At 44.2% G+C, this 16605-nt stretch overlaps 1 protein-coding gene across 1 annotated transcript in view; it reads right to left on the reverse strand.

Moving 5' to 3' along the window:
* syne1a (spectrin repeat containing, nuclear envelope 1a) overlaps positions 1 to 16605 on the reverse strand; it is an 88037-nt gene that overhangs the window by 39019 nt on the left and 32413 nt on the right. The window contains exons 56-73 of the mRNA XM_077586931.1: positions 16238 to 16374; positions 14287 to 14464; positions 12520 to 12702; positions 11231 to 11374; positions 9962 to 10117; positions 9134 to 9298; positions 8879 to 9051; positions 8644 to 8797; positions 8264 to 8407; positions 7732 to 7896; positions 7338 to 7655; positions 7115 to 7270; positions 5905 to 6075; positions 2806 to 3132; positions 2509 to 2661; positions 2263 to 2430; positions 1244 to 1420; positions 56 to 202 (exon numbers count right to left, since the gene is read on the reverse strand). Coding sequence (XP_077443057.1) covers positions 56 to 202; positions 1244 to 1420; positions 2263 to 2430; positions 2509 to 2661; positions 2806 to 3132; positions 5905 to 6075; positions 7115 to 7270; positions 7338 to 7655; positions 7732 to 7896; positions 8264 to 8407; positions 8644 to 8797; positions 8879 to 9051; positions 9134 to 9298; positions 9962 to 10117; positions 11231 to 11374; positions 12520 to 12702; positions 14287 to 14464; positions 16238 to 16374 — 3216 coding nt within the window. The remainder of the gene's footprint in view (positions 1 to 55; positions 203 to 1243; positions 1421 to 2262; positions 2431 to 2508; positions 2662 to 2805; positions 3133 to 5904; positions 6076 to 7114; positions 7271 to 7337; positions 7656 to 7731; positions 7897 to 8263; positions 8408 to 8643; positions 8798 to 8878; positions 9052 to 9133; positions 9299 to 9961; positions 10118 to 11230; positions 11375 to 12519; positions 12703 to 14286; positions 14465 to 16237; positions 16375 to 16605) is intronic.

Below are 16605 nucleotides of genomic sequence, written 5' to 3' on the forward strand. Positions count from 1 at the left end.
GCTACCTCCTGGAGAAACATTCTAATAATTATGTGACATAAAGCATGTGCCTTACGTGTTGTAGTGCTTCTTCCAGGCCAAGAGGGGTCAACACAGGAGGCTCTGGCTCCCGGGATACAGAATTCAGCCAAGTTTTGCACTGCTGCAACGTGTCTTGGAGGCTTACGTGTCTTTGTAGCTCTCGGTCCAGGCTCTGATATACCTAAAAAAAAAAATCTCAAGGTATTAGCATTGTCTGTGGCCCCTAAAATAATAATAAAAAACACTGCAGGTGGTCGTGAAGGATCATATTTGACAGGTGTTGAATGTAAACGTGTCCATATCCTCAGCTAGGTTGACAATGTTAATAAAGAAAAGAAAAGAGAAAGAAAATGGGGAGATTTAGCACGTTGGCATATTGCCCAGATTTTTTTTCTTTGGCAAAAGCGCCAAAGCCGCCCGGCATGGTGGCAAGTGGCAGGCAGGATATTAGAGCTTACGTCGGGAACGCATTTGGCAGATGAGATGGTTGGGGAGGGGTACAAATTGAGGAGAAGCCAGCAGTGTTGCTAGATCACACAAAGCCAGATTGGCATTGACAAAAAAATAACGGGCGGCGCCGACGTCTGGGGAGGTCAGTCATGATGACGGAGAGGAAGTTGCCAAAATGGCAGAACGGCGGCGGATTAAAGGGTGCCGAAGATTGGCCGGTATCGGGCGCAGGCGGGAAAACCGGGTTGTTGACAGGGGATATACGGAGATTAATACGCCCAGATTGAGCGAGAGACGTTGGCTGCAGGGTCCCGCCTGAACGCGGTCGCTGTCAAGCCCCCCCGTAAAAGACGGTTTAGGTGTCACATGGGGTTAGGATTAAGTGCTTGTTTTGGCAGCGTCGCTGAATGATGCTAAATTGGTCGAGTGTGACGGCGCATTTGTGGTCTCATTTGGAATGGGTGAAAAATGTCAAATATTCATACCGGATGTAAAGATCAACAACAAAAGTGCACGTTCTCATTTAAACTATTGATTTGTTTTCCATGCGGTTGAATGTAAGATACATTTTGGAGACAAACTGTATAGAAATAGGCAGATTGCTGCTTCTTCCCAGCACAAAAGCCAAGCTCTAATAAACGCTTTTCCATGATCAACTGTTTCAGCAAGTGGAATGATTTGCCAGGGGAAAAGGTCACGGATATCACGGATATAGAATGTCTTTCTACGGGTCTGCTTCATTCAAAGCCCTCCGCCGTCTCTACTCCCTCACCCTCTGTGCCGTGCTACAGATGGCAGAGTAGCTGTCTCTGATGCCTTGCTGGTGCGTGTGGACCTGCTGTCTCAGCCGATTCTGCACGCGCCCGTCGCAGACGTGCACCAGGTGGTCTCCGCGCTGCTTCAAGCCTGCCAAGCGATCCTCAAAGCCCGCAATCTCCTCCATGATGGCCTGCGGAGGACAGAAGGGGACATCGGGGCCGGTGTGACGGCGGGCGCGATGTCAGGACGTTCAATGACAAGAGGGTCACGACAGATTGACGGCACACGAGGAGGTCTGGCGGGCTATTAGGAGAGCTTGAGGGGAAAATGGAAGGACACAAACTGAACATAGAATTGTAGCGTGATTTAGGGCCGTGGTGTCAAAGTCATCTCTGTGGTGGGCCAAATTGTAGTTATGGTTTCCTTCAGAGAGCTATTATATCTGTCAACTAGGGCTGCCACAATTAATTGAGTAATCTACACCTAATCAATTATATGATGAGACGACAAGTATTTGGCTGCATTCTTATTTTTTAAAAGGGGACCATGAAGTAGTTTTATTTATTAAAATTTTAATTTAACAAAAAAATACTGTATTTTCTCTTTTTTCTTAAAAGAAATATATTTAGAATTTTATTTTGTATTTTTACGATGTGAAAATGTGTTCAATAAATGTGGGAAAAATATCCTTTTTATTTTTTATTATTAAAATAAAAATGGGAAAAAAATAAACATTCCATTTCTATTATTTTTCATACTCAATCTTTCATTGAGGATGGGAAATTAGATCGAAAATTTCATTTTAGCCAAAAATGATCCAGATGATTTCGTGGACTACACGAAATGAATGCGTTTCATTCATTTGACTATTTTGATAGCTATAAATGCAAAACTTTGAGAAATCAATTACCATCCCTTCAATTTTGAATACTTTCCATTGTTGGATGTACCATTGAAGAGTAAACGTCAACAGAGCTTGGCATTCAAACGAAGCCACTTATTGTGATAGACCAAGTTGGAGTGTCTGGTCACCTTGTGGCGAGCCAGCTGTTGCGTGGCTGCCTCGAGGCTGCAGCTCACGCTGGGGTCGGGCGTCACCATCCTGCTGGACATCTGCAGCAACCAGCGCTCCACCTCCTGGAGTTCGTCGTGGTACGTTTCCTGCTCCGTCACCTGGCTCTCCAGATGTGTCACGTGAGCCTAATGAGCGACCGCACGTTATCCAGGTGAACGCTCGAGTCAAGCAATGATCACCGATCCTTTTTTTTCTGGACTTACCTCGGCCGCGTTAGAGAGGTCGGCGTAGTCCTTTTGCAGTCTACTCATTTTGTCCCGGATGGAAGGGTAATGGACGGATGCCAGTAGAGCGTCGCCTTTCTCTACCACGGACCTGATGGAGCCGTCGTGGGACTGAACCATCTGCGCAACAGCCTGGAGGGCAAACAACAGAGTAAATGGTCATTATGAGCCTTAAGGACGCACTCATTGGCTGTGACCGATCAGTCATTGACGGAAAACGCAAATGAAGTGTTGATAGGCTTTTAACACAGCATTAAGGCGAGGGGTTAAACTCACCTTGTACTTGGCCAGCTGGACCCTCCGTTGGTAAAGCTCAGCCTTGGGCTCCGGGGCAGAGAAGAGGAAAGCCTTTTTTTCCAGCAACCACTGGGACTGAGCCTTATAGCGCTCCTGGAACTCCTTAGCGAGCAGCGAGGCGCGTTCCAGGAAGCTGTGCTCCGTCCTCAGCCAGCCCGCAAGCTCCTCCAGCTGGGAGAGTCGTGCCTCGACCTCCCCGCCGAGACTCTCGGCTCCGGCCTCGTTCAGGAAGTTGGCGGCCTGCTCGGCTCTTTCCCTCAAGGACTTCAGTAGGGTGTGACCGTGATGTAGATCGGCCTGGAGACTCTGGATGAGAAAAACAGGTGTTCCGATTATATTTCCTATGTCTTGTTTGCAATCGTAACTACAGAGCGATGGAACTTTAACTAGTACCATATTTTTCGGACTACAAGTCGCACAGGCCCGAAAAAAAGCACAATGTAAAGGGGGGGGGGAAATCATCTGGAGTTTAAATTGGGATTTTGTGGGAGGATTTCCCCATTTCCCCAAACGCCTCGATGAATCATGAATGAAACTCAACGGCGAACTTCAAAAATAACAGGAGCTAGGCTTTGCTATCGATCCAGATGACGGCTTAAAGCCTGAGCGCCATTCTTCTCAAATCTCAGCACGACACCTAACATATCCTCACCACTATTTGTTTAGGTTCCCCCTGAAAAACCTCAGCTCTTCACCACATGGGGGTGTTTGAAGGGCTTTGTAGCCTTCAGATAAGGTCGACACCTACACGGCAAGGAGACACCTAGGTCCGAGGATGTCGTGGTGTGTCGGCTACGTCGTGAATAATATGAAAGGAGGACCCAATTATTCGGGCCCTTAACGGGAAGCAAGAGCCGCGGGTGTTTCCAGGGTAACAGCAACACAAACCCAATGGGGCGCCATCTAGTTTTCATCATGGCTTTATTACCACTCCAGTGGAGCTCTGCCACACGAGGCGTCTCCAGCTATCCATGTTAACGATATGTTGTGCCTGCCCGCGCACGTCCGCGTTGGCGCCTTCCCGAGACGCCCCGTCTTCGCAGTGACCCACCTGTGCTCCCTTCTTAACAGCCTTAATAAGACAACCAACACATGGTTTGCGTTAATAAGACCCGAACACAAACAATCGACAAGTGAGTAATTGCCACTTGAGGTGGAGTTCACTCGGTTTTCTGTTTAACTCGCCACTGTCGGGCCCGCCTACTTTATTTTGCCCATATGGTGCGTTTAGGATCCACGCTGATTCATTAATGTGTGATAAAGTAGCAGACATTACAGTCTGCTGAACATTATTCATGAGGGACTGCACACGGGGCGCCCTTTAGGCTGTTAAACGCTCCTCCATCACATGCTAGCATTAATTATTCAACGTATACCCCCTGTGTGTGTGACAAGTATCCTGTCACATTTGTCAGCAGTTACCGTAATCCACTCCTTCATTACGACATTAAATATTCAGAACCATGAGTTGTCAAAATGGTTATATTTAGGAACACGGATTTGTTCATTCATGAGGATGTGTTGTTTTCCTTCGTTTTGGTTCAAATATAAATAGTACTCATTGATCATGATACAAAGAAAGAGAACGAGAAATTAGGTCAAATTATTACAAATGTGAAGAAAGTCGGCAGACTTCCAAAAAATGACTGTTAAATTTTGAAAAGAAATGAACCTGTACGTTATGTAACATCGCAATGCATTTAAAAATTGATGCATAAAAACTAAGAAGAAAAAAAGAATATAAAATTTAAAAAAAAGGTCTATACGATGTCATTTTTTGAGCCTATCCCACCCAACTTTACACCAACTTGCGAGCCAATCGCGCACCTGGAGGAAACCCAGGCAGGGACGGGGAATCCATGCAAAACTCATGCTCACCACTATCACGTTCATTATCAGCAATATAGTACTATTATTAACCTTAATTTTGACCATAAGCGTGCTCTTAACGTCTCCAAGTCGACCTCAATCAAAGTACATTTCCAACTAATCACCCTCAGCACCGCTATCGACTCCTTCACTTTGTATCAATGTGTAATCATCGCAATTGACCGCGCCGCCCTGCGGCGTTCACTGCGTGGGGGGTGACAAAGCTGGAGGAAGAAAACCTGTCAGAAGCTCTCCATTGATCTGAACCGAGAATAAATAGCAGGCTTGTGACACGCACCGTGTGGCTTAAATAGTTAAAAAAAACATGCAGGAGAGCCCCGTTACCCGTCTTGACACCAGAGCGGCGTGGTGAGACGGGACATCAATTACGGAGTCCAAACCAGCAGGCGCCTCGTCATCACAGCGGGGCATCACGCCCTCCTTCGCAAAGCAGAGCTCACTTTGTCTCCATAATGACAAAGGATCGATACAAACCTTCTAATCACGGAAACGACTTCCCATCTTGCGAGCAGTATTTTTTTATGTAGGAGGCTGTCTGTTAAAAAATGCCATTTGGGCAGAAAAGCTTAAAAGATAACGTGTAAGGAATAAAAAAAATGCCTGGACAGCAGACATTTTTCATGGCCAAGCATGCTGAAGCCATCCAAAAAATGTGTTAACTAAGCAAATATTCTGTGTTGCTATGTTGCTTTGTGTTCCAGATTTTCCTGGTAAGAATTTGGCAACGTAATTATTAAAGAAGGCCACCTACGCAAGGAAAACGAGAGCTGAATAGACTGCCAAAAATATAAAATATGCACCTTCTTTAATAGTGATACTTTATCTACTCACTGCCATTAATAGCGATAGATGTCAAATCTACCAAGTATATTATTTTGTGGCTTATGTGGTTCTCAAATTGTTGCCTTCAATGGCAATGAGTTAAAATCATTCAAATCAATTCTAGCATTGAAGAAATAAAAAGACGACACAAGCAATTCTATTAATCTAGAAACCAAAACAATGTATTTTAACCACCTATTCCCAGAATACAATAATAGTTTTTAATCACCTTCTTTATGAGTTGATGGCAATTTACGGAGGCAAGAAAAAACACGTCTCCCACTCAGATCAAAGTGTAAAATCCGAAGTGACGTGTTAATTAAGGTCCACACTTCACATTCACCCAGTACTTAATTAGAGCAGTACCTCTAATTTCTTCAGCTTTTTCTCCAAGGCATTGCGGTCCAGCGGCTCGGCCGTATCCGTGACTTCCGTGAAGCTATTCTGCGTGGAGCCCAGCCAATCGGTGAACGACGCGCAGAGGTTTTCGGCCTCCTCGATGCTCCTCAGCTCCTCTTGCAATTGCTTGACGGTCTCCTGCAAGGAGCACATTAACATTTATGTCTTCACGAAAAGAATGCTTTCATGACTTGACTGAGATTTGGAGTCAATAACACCAGGAAGGATGGCCAGGCTTTTTTTTTGCCGTTTTCACGCATTATTCCCTCCGTGTCTCAAATCCTGGGTCCAATTAGCTGATACTGCTGAGTGCACACCTTTCCTGAGAGGGGGGGTAACAGTCCCTCACCTCCCCCCACTACACATGGCATAATTACATATACGTCTGACATCGCAGGGATGTCATGTGACGGGTTCGCGTCTGCGTGAAGGCAGTTTAAGATGTGGAAAGTTTTGGAAAGGGCTGTCGCTGAAGGTGTAAAAATCAATGAGGTGGCGGGATAGCTTTTCCACTTTTGATGAAGGGTGTGAGATTGTCTCATTGGACTCGGAATAGAGGAGCCATATTGATTTTACCTTTAAAGACTCTCTCCCCACACCCCAGATGGAAAGAAAATGGTGCTTTAATGGTTGACTTCAGAAAGAAGATGGAACAACAGAATAAACGTGTGTTAAAAGCATTTTTTTTCACTGCCATTAAGGATAAGACGCCCATTCGCTTGGGTCTTTTCATCTTTATCATCAGTCCATTTGAACTGAAAAAAACATTATTAATATATGTAATAGACAAGGGATTGTATTTCTACATCAGTGACTGTATTTACCTAGCTGAACTCTGGCAGGCTAATGCGTATGTGTGTGAGCGTCAGATTATCTTTTTTTTTAGACATTTATTTTGCTTCAGATCATTTACAATCTGGCCAACATGTGTTCTGATAAACCAAAACATTTGTTTGTTGCACAAACATCATCAGACTGCCATTCTGTCATTCCGGCATACCAACCAGATGCAGTTAGTTCAAAAAACAGTTTGAATTCACTTAAAACAAAATTGAGTTTGTATGAGAAAACCTGCCCGTCCATTTTCCAAGCTGTCATGACAAAGTTACCAAAAACTAATTTCAAGAAAAAATGATTTAATTCAACTCTGGAAAAAGCAAAGAAGATTCTGCAGTACCTGAATGCTGAGCAGGAGTGAGTGGTAGTGAGTGGCGAGCAGGGTCGCCGTGACGCTTACGCGACCGCTGATGTCGGTTTCTTCCAAAGCTTGCTGGGCGAGCGAGCGGAGGCCGTCCACTTCGCTTTGCCGGGTGAGCATCATCTCAAGGCACGACTGTTCACATGCAAAACATTGGCTTTAATTTCAAAATATTCAACATTTTGTCTGCAACTTTGCTAACCTTGAGTTTCTTCAGCTGCGACTCCTTGGTGCTTCTGTCCGAGCGCCGATGAGTCCTCAAGTCGGCCCCTTTCTCCATCTCCTCAAGCCAGCGCGCCAACGTCAGGAACTTTTGGCCCATCTCTCTCAACCGGGTCAGCACGGAGTTCAGATGCGTGTGGGTCTCCTCCAGCTGGCCCTGGTAAGCCCCCCATTCCCGCTGTGCCGTGTCGAGAGCTCGGTCCTCGATCTGCGGTACGCCCCACGGGATGACCCGCTCTCTGCTGGTCAGCACGGACGACAGCAGCGACTGGCCGTCGGAGCAGCGCTCCTGTAGAATCTACAGGGAAACGAACGGCGGTGACCTTTGAACGGATGGCGATGGGAGTTTTCCGGTTGAATCGGATCTTGAATACCTGGAGCTCTTTCAGGGTTTCTTCGAGTGTTTCCGCATTCCCATCGGGATGGGACAAGGACGCCAGAGTGGATTGCTCCTGCTCCAGCCAATCTTCAAAAACATGTAGTCCTCGTTGGTACTCCTGGTGGATCAGCACCAGACTCTTGGCCTTGCTGACCGCATTCTGAGGATTTTAAAAATTGGCTTTGAATTTGATGTTTTGCCATTAAGGGATTTTTCATTCTTTTCTATTATTGGTAAAACAAAACAAACAAAAAATAGCTGACGTTGGCATGAAAATAGTCAAAAGTTGTTTTTTCTCACTCATTTTCAGCCATTTGTTTTAATTGTTTGGTGTAAAACAGTTGAAAACGGATCCCTTTTATTTCGTTATTAGTTTGTTTGAATAGAACTTTGTTCGATTGCTATTGTTTTAAATGTGCTTTATAAATAAACCTTCAAATGACTTCACCTTGCATGTCTTGATGAATGGAGCTCCCCGAAACAAAACAAAAATAAAAAAGACAATGAAAGCAAACACCTCGGCATACCTTGGCCTTTTCCTCTAGGCTGTTATATCTACTCTGGAGTTGTTTTACTTCTTCTTGGGTGCTGCAGTGTTCTGCCATGTTGGCCCCCTTTGATGCGATGGTCTCCAGGGGACAACTGTGACTCAGCACTTCTTCATACAGAAGCTGGAATAAACACACAGGCGTTTTGATTCATTGTCACGACACCAACCCTGCAGGGAGCCCCTCGGGTACAAAACGTGGAGAATGTAAAGCTGCTTTCAGCCCTAAAATAACACAACCGATGTGACTCAACTCAAATAGTAGACTCTAACCATAAATCTAAATGTTAAACGTGGACATAAATAGAAAAACAAAGACTACTAATTTGACAAAATACTCGGGAGTTGGACATTGCGTACCTTGGTCCTCCCAAGGTTTGCTGTCTTGTCCCTCATCTCCGCGTACTCCCTGTCTGAGCAGCTCAATGTTTCCTCCACACGGTCCATCCAGAGCATAAAGTGACCGACATCCTCCTGATAACTAGTCCACTGTGACAAGGCACCTTCCAACTGGCTGTTAACGCACACAAAACACCAATTGTAAACAACAGATATCATTAAAAAAAACCACTTTCCTTGGGAAAGGTGTCACAACCTTTTACACTTGATCGAAGAAGACAATAAGGAGTCCCAGGAGTCCTTCAGGTCCTGAATCTGTTTGCGAATTACTGGGACGCCCTCCGCCGACGTGTTTCGCTGGACAGCTTCCCCCCTGGTGAGCAGCATCTTTAGTTGAATCTCTCGCTCCTGACGGCCAGCGAGCAAGGCCTGGACAAAAGAACAAGAAAAAAACAATCAATTTTTTCCCCTCCTATTCCATAGTTACCAATCAGGCGTTACTTGGTCTTACTTCAAGGTGTAACATCCTGTCTTCTAGTACACCTTTATCAGAGGTGGTGGTCGTCCAAGTGCCCAGGACACTCTGGGCCTCGCATACCCATTCTTGGAGCTCCTTCAGACCCTGAGAGAAGAGGCGATGCTCTCCGACCACGCGCTCGATCCTGGAGGCCTTGTCCTGTAGAGAATTGCAGAAAAAAAATGTAAATAATGGCTTAAAATATTTGCTTAGGGGGGAAATGCAGAGGTTTTAGGGGATGGAGCAATTTGAACATTAAACTGTACTTATGAAAAGGAAGACATCTGAAAAATATGATGTGCATATATTGTAGTTTACATTGAATACAACTGAACTGTATTTAGTTGCACTGTAACAGACTGAATACGTTAATGAGCTAATGAATCTAATTCTGGGTACAAAATATCATGATGCAGGGATTATCATTCAAATGTATTAAATGCCAAAAATAAACATTAAATATATAGCACTAAAATCTTTTATTTCACCACAGCAAATCTGACTGCGCCATTTTTTTTAATCTCTGGAGCAGATATTTTCCTAAATTTTGTAGACCAGTGAGATCAGCATGATCAAAATATCAGATCAATCTACCAAAGTAATTATTTCAACGCACTACATCACTTGACGTATTTGATAAGGGCTGGGAAAAGGTCAGCTGTTGCCGCGCTGCCACATTTCACATCTTTGACATTTTAGGCTAAACCTGACAAATCCTCTGGCCTTTCCTGTGCTGATGAGGGTGGAAACATTGGTCTGGAAATGGAGGCAAGGGATATGCAGATAAATGACAAAGGAAAGATGACAGAATGTGTTATGTACCTTGGTCAAATTGCTAAGGGCCAAGTATTGCGCAGATAGTTGAGACACTCGGTGGATGAAGCCCTTGCCCACAGCCTCACCCTCACATAAACCGTGAGCTCTTTCCCGAAGCTTTCCCAGTTCTGCATTGCGACTTACTAGCTCTTCCAAGACATGCTGTAATGTAGTTGGGTAGAAAAGGGAAAAGAGAGCATGTGAGACCGAAAAAATAATCTAATTTACTGAAAATTTAATTGAATTGAGTGCTGTTATTGTAAAATTGTATTGAAAAATACTGTCAACTGTGGTTGTCAGAATTGTAATGTTAAAAATAACAGGAAAACTAACTACAAAAATCAAACAACAAACTACCGAAAAAAGAAGTGCATTTTCACTGTTGTTTTTACATCAAACAAATGTATAAATAGTCTGATAAATATGTCATTGCATTCCTTTCTTGGATTGAACCTGCATTGTCATGTGGCTGTTGAACGTGCTGACTGCTGAGCTAATAGACACGGTGTTCCGGATGTCTTTTTTTTCCAAAATAAATGCACCAAACAATAACAAAAAACGGACACATATCTTGCTAGTCTTCCCAGTAGAATGTTTTGTTAAGATTTCTAACACGACGCATTAAGCAACCATCACACTATAAAAGCAAGGATATGAAAAAGGTATTAGAGCACAAGTATTGTAATGTACTTGAGGTACTGAGAGGAAATATAAGATTGTCAGGCCAGACAAAGGCGGCAGAATAAATAGCACAAAATATCAACAGTGATTAGGCAGAGTTTTGAGATGTGTTTGATATATTTCCCCCTCCTTTGTCAGCGTTGTTTTTTTTAACGCATCTCGCCTCTTTATCCTCATTTTTGTGCGTTTCTGCCAGACATGACAGATTCTGTTATCGCAGGCAAGGGGGGATAAAAAAAAACCTTTTGACAGAAGGGGATTTAATTAGTTTTCCCGACTTTGCCTGCGACTATTATGTCAAGCTGCTGCTCTATTTTGATCCAGCGGTGCTCAACAAATGTAATTAGGTCTTCTTTCTCCCAGCTGATTTCAGATTACACTTAAGGCGAGTTTATCTGATGGGGAGTTACAAGTATTTGATGCCCTTGAAAAATCAGCACAATGCTCCACAAGGAACAATAGAAGTTCAACAATAGAAGCGGACAGATGTTGTTGAAAGGATTTACAGTATTTTTGAGCCAACCTCGAACGAGGGAATCACTGGATTGCAAATGCTACACGGCACCTTTAAAATGGAGGGATCGGAGTCATTACCTGCAGTTTGTCGAGCTCCCGTTTCTTGGCCGAGAGGTCGTGCAGCCGAGCGCTGCTCTCCTGAACTCTGACCTCGGCGCCACTTAGCCACTCCTGAAGGGGCTCGGCGCTGGCCTCGAAATCTGACATCTGACACCGCAAATTCTGGACACAGGAAGAATGCATTCAGTCAATCGAACGCATCTCAGAGGATGAAAAATGATATCCTTGTGCAAATCTGCCTGCCATTGACAACGGCCGATGTTCAATTAATCTGAATTTGCATGTTTTAGTGCCGTGCTATGTCGCATTCGCCCCTTCCGGACAAAACAGATTGGACGCCCTCATTGGCACCCAATGAGTTAAAGGTTTGTTTGTCTGCAACTCGTCAAATAAAGAACAATACGGATAGAGTCAATAAAACAAGACAATAGACGACATTCATGTCAAAAGCCAAAGCACATATTTAACATAGCACATTGTTCCCTCAACTATGTATTTTCCATTGACTGATTTTCGGTTTATTCATAAAACACCAAAATACCTGTTTTGTATGCAGTAGCACAGTCCCTAAAAAGAGTGGCGCTCAAAAGTGATCGGTCGACACAGAATGCTGACTTCCACATTACAATGTCATTGGAATGAAAAGCAAACAAAACATGGCTTTCCCCAAACAAAGCTTTTGTTCACTGCCAAGAAAAACAGCACATGTTGGACTCATTCATTGTTGTTTGGTATGATTCAAACCCATTTCTCCATGTTTTTAATGTTCTTGATCTACAATTAACTCCTTAAATTATATTTTACACTGCATTGGAATTCATTCATTTCAATGACTCACTACTACCCAGCATAGTCTTTCCTTCATTGATGATGTTCCAAGGCAGTTATAGTTTATTCATCTTCAGAAAGCGGAACCTCCGTATAGTCATTTCATTTAATCCACACGCTGTAAAGGACAACCAAAGCTTATTTGTGCGCGTGAGTGTTTGAGGCTGAGTGTCTATTAACCTCGGTTTTTATTGAAGTGCTCTATAAATAAAGCTTGATGGATTGATAGAACTCCTGATGCCGCTCACCTACTATATGATGTCCAACGACTTAGTCCAGGCCAGTATTGTTATATCATAATGAAAGACAATATTAGAAAACCTTTTTTTTAACCATTTAAATTGTCATGTTTGAAATTATCATTGATTATAGTGCAAAAATAAAAGTATGCTATGACATGCTATATACAAAGCCTTTTGTATGTTTTTGTCTGTTTTCAACAGAGTGACGTGTACCATCTGTAGCCAACTTCAACCCACCTTGAGAATGTCCTCCCGAAGCTGAAGGTTATTCATCAGGCTTTTCCAGTCTTCCCTGGCGTTGTCCACTTTGGCCTTGATCCCCTCTACCCGTTCTTTGGACACCACCGCCATGAGCAGCTCCCCACTGGCTCCCACTGTACTCAGTCTGGCCTGCCCATGCTCCCTGTCACTCAAAAACTCCTGCGAGACAAATGCACCAAAGACCAAAGGACAAAAAGACAAAGGAGCTGTTTAACACATGTATGGCGAGAATATTAAACAAGTGACAACTGCTTACACCATTCTTTTTTCCAAGATTTTTGTGGTAGACAACTATATTTTTTATAATTACGTATTATACAATGTTCTTATTGGTGCGTTCACACATGGCAAAGGCCATTTTCTGATTGCATATTAGTGTGAATCGTTAACACAAACACAATGAGCACACCCAAAAGCTTTGCTAAGAATTTACTATGGACAAACTGGACACAATTTTATCATTATTGTCAACTAAAAAACTGTGCTGACCCCAAAAAGATGCACCTTCTTCATTTATATGCTTTTGCATAAATGCATTTATATGATCCTCCTCCACACCAACCTGTCAAAAAATGTGCATCTACTCAACTAAGATGCCACAAAAGAACGTTCCTCCATCGCAAGTGACTCTGGACTATCTCCCCCTTTTCCGTGTTTGTTTTCCACCGGCGTGGCTAATTCCGCCCAATCAGGGTGCACGCATGATGGCCGGTCTGTTCGTCCCGCATTCTCACTTTACACTGTCAGATGGAGCAATTAGTCAAAGTCATTACGGATTCCTCATGCGTGGGCACCAGGCGGGGCTTGACCGGCGTAGGCAGATAAAAGAAGTCAAGTGTTCTCTATTTTTCAATTTATTTTTTTTAACATACTGTAGCTCCTCCACGCAAAACACCCCTCCCTCGAAGCTCAGCCGATGACAGCAGCGCAGCGGGGACCACTCCACCATCTGTGCAGTCAGCGCATCGTTCCCTCTCACACACGCACACCCTTGTTTTTGTCTAACTTCTCGCCTTCTTACTCCATCTCAACACTCCTGCTATAGTGTCAGCGTACAATTAAGGGTGACGCTGTGTAAATACCCCCTTAAAAAGCCCCCCACCCCTCCCTCGTGGGCCCTCCTGGAGGTCAGCCATGCGGAAACATTGTTCCACATTCCTCACCAGGTCAATGATAAATAAAACATGGACACTCTTTCTCCGCCGCTGCTGCCGTCGACTGGGTGACAAAAACAACTTCTAAAGAAGATGCACGCTAACTCCACTTATTTTCACTTTGGTCACAAGATAAAAATAGTTGGCATTGCTTCGAGATGTATTTTTTCTTTCTATCACGTGACTGTCTGCTAATAAATATACCTTCTTACTGTGACAGAAACAGTAAGGTGATTATGAGGACGGTAATTACCCAGAATGCCAGGACAACTACCTTCACAGACAACAACACGCCTCTTAGCCAGGTACCCTGGGGTACTGCGGTAAGGCTGCCAGGATGTTAACACCTGCCAGCTTCTCAGAGAGAAAAAAACAGACGAGGACGCTCGCAGAGGAGCTTCCAAAAAAAAGCACACTGTCCATAAAAAGCCGAAAATTTGTCAAAATGCAAAACCAGGCAATTTTGATTTGGATTTTGCACTTAGTGAGAAGAGGGAAAATTTGCAGACCTACATAATGTAACATATATAGTCATCCAAAAGAGAAAATTAGAAGCCAAATGGCTGTAAATGTTTTCAAGGTGCCTTACCTGTATTCTCAGAAGGGCGGTGGAGGCTTCAGCTACGCTCTGTGGCACGTCGAAACATTTGGCAGTGCAGATCTTGGCGTTGACCAACCACTGCTGGAAATCTCGCAGGGAGGCACGAAAACGCTGTTCTAAAAGGCGCTCCTTATTTTGGCACTCCCGTGATGCGCGCAGGCTGAGGCTGCAGCATAAAAAAGGAAGGCCAATCAATACGTGCGTACCGTATTGTATTTCCCGTATAAAATGGGGTGTTGTGGCTGGGAGATGAGAAGCGCGCAGGTGGAGGCATGGAAAAGTGGGTGAAGTGGAAGGAATGGGGTAAAGAGTGGGGGATGGTGAGTGGGTGAGTGGGTGAGTGGGGGGTACAAGCATCGGTGTTGGTTGAGAGGCGACATATGAGCGGGGCAGGAGTTCATAGACCTGATAATATGAGGGACGACAGCTAGATGCTGCGAGGGAAACGGTGACACAAAAACAACATGACGGGGATATTTAACGGCGGGCTAACAGTAGGATGACACGATAAAGGGCGGGGTTGAATTTTTGCACACGATAACTTGGACTGGCAGTGTACAGTGTTCAAAATAGGCAACCATGTTTGCCGTTTGACTTGCATCTATTCCTCCTTGGCACAAAACAGGTGGCACAAACGGTCTGTTTTGTCTCAGGGCTAAATGCAAGATGGCTGTGATGAGTGTCAGGTTGGAGAGGAGCATGTTTGTGCATATCATCCATATGCATGAATGGGGAAGGTCAAGACAGGAGTTAGGAGTGGGAGTTTTGCTCCAAAGCCAGAGCAGAGGGGCTCATTATGTATTCACGTGTATGTCAGAAAACCTGTTTTGTGGCTAAATGTACGCGTGCGATCCAGATGGTGTCTCACATCCAAGTTTGGCTTATTAAATCCTTTCGTCTTCTATTACAACTTTCAGGAAAAAAATGTTCATATAAAAACTGAAATAGGTTTAAATTTATGGGAGCAAGCCATTCAGCACTTTTGGATCACGCCATGATTTCTTTCAGCTGTTTTTATGTCCTGTGGTTGAATATTCCCGTTGAAAAGTCGTTGTTGAGGGACATTAACCCAAAGCGTAGAAGAGAGGGCCTAAAACGACATCATCAGACAAGCAGAGGTGAGCGCTGCATGTCGCATGGCAACTGGCGGCTCGTTAACTTTCACCGACTGCTTGACACAGCTCAAAATATAAGCCGTCCGCTCGCGCAATCATTCGGACCTCCTGTTTTTCCACATTTATCAATGTTAATGATAGAATGAGGACGTTAGAGTTCATCATGACACGGTTCTCTCAAAAGGGTGCAATGACAATGAACTGGAATGGATGTTTTTTGAACGTAAGCGTTGTGAAAGGGAGAGAGAGTTGATCTTTACACGCTTCTCGTCCTGAAAAAGACAAATGACCTGGATTTTTGGCTGAAGCGCAGCCATGTACTGTGTATTAAGTCTATGTTTACATTCCAAATTTGCGACGTTACAGGAATGAACAAGTTGAATTGTCAATGAAACTTTTTTAAAAATCCTAGTAATTGAATCAAAGAGAACATGTTCCCCACATGCATTATCTGGGCCAAATCTACCTTCCCACATCTATATGATCTACCCAGCAAGTCTGTTGTGCTTCCTCATTCCAAGTAAATGTCAAGCTCCCACCGAGCAATCCAGTTTCTTTGTCCATCAGTTATTGGATGGATGAGCTTCCCCAACAAATGTGCCAGTGTTAAAGGGGATGAAATAAAACCTGCTGATTGGTCTGGAACATCTTAGCAGTTTCTATACCATAACCACACATTCCACCCATCAATGTATCAGTAACTAAAAATCACTATGCTCCTTTATCATTTAGTATTCTACTGAAAATACTTCTGCGCTGACGTTATCTCTCACACATGGGACCACTCTGTTCAAAACTCCTCCCAGAACATGTTGTTTACTCACCTGTTGTGCTGCTTGATGAGCGAGGTGACCCGCTCAGACTGGGAGCCCAAGTCTCTGGAGTATTGCACCAGCTCGTTCAGTTGACTCTTCAACTTCTCTGCCATCGGCTCGACGCTTTGCAGGCCCTCCAGTACGTCCTGAACGAGGCAAAACACAGAGCAACTGTCTCAGCGTGCTCACTACAAGGGTCTTCACATTCCTATTCGCACCGGGGCTCAATCGGCACACACATACTCACAGTGAAGCCGATACAAAAGCATGCCTGTTCCCGAAAGTGCGAGGAAGCGGCAGGAAGAAGCCGAGCGCAACGTCCTCCCGCTCTCCTCGGCGCGCCGCACACGCTGAACTCGGACGATCATAAAATCCCG

Source organism: Stigmatopora argus, chromosome 19 (genome assembly GCF_051989625.1).
Source record: "Stigmatopora argus isolate UIUO_Sarg chromosome 19, RoL_Sarg_1.0, whole genome shotgun sequence".
NCBI classification, from domain to species: domain Eukaryota; kingdom Metazoa; phylum Chordata; class Actinopteri; order Syngnathiformes; family Syngnathidae; genus Stigmatopora; species Stigmatopora argus.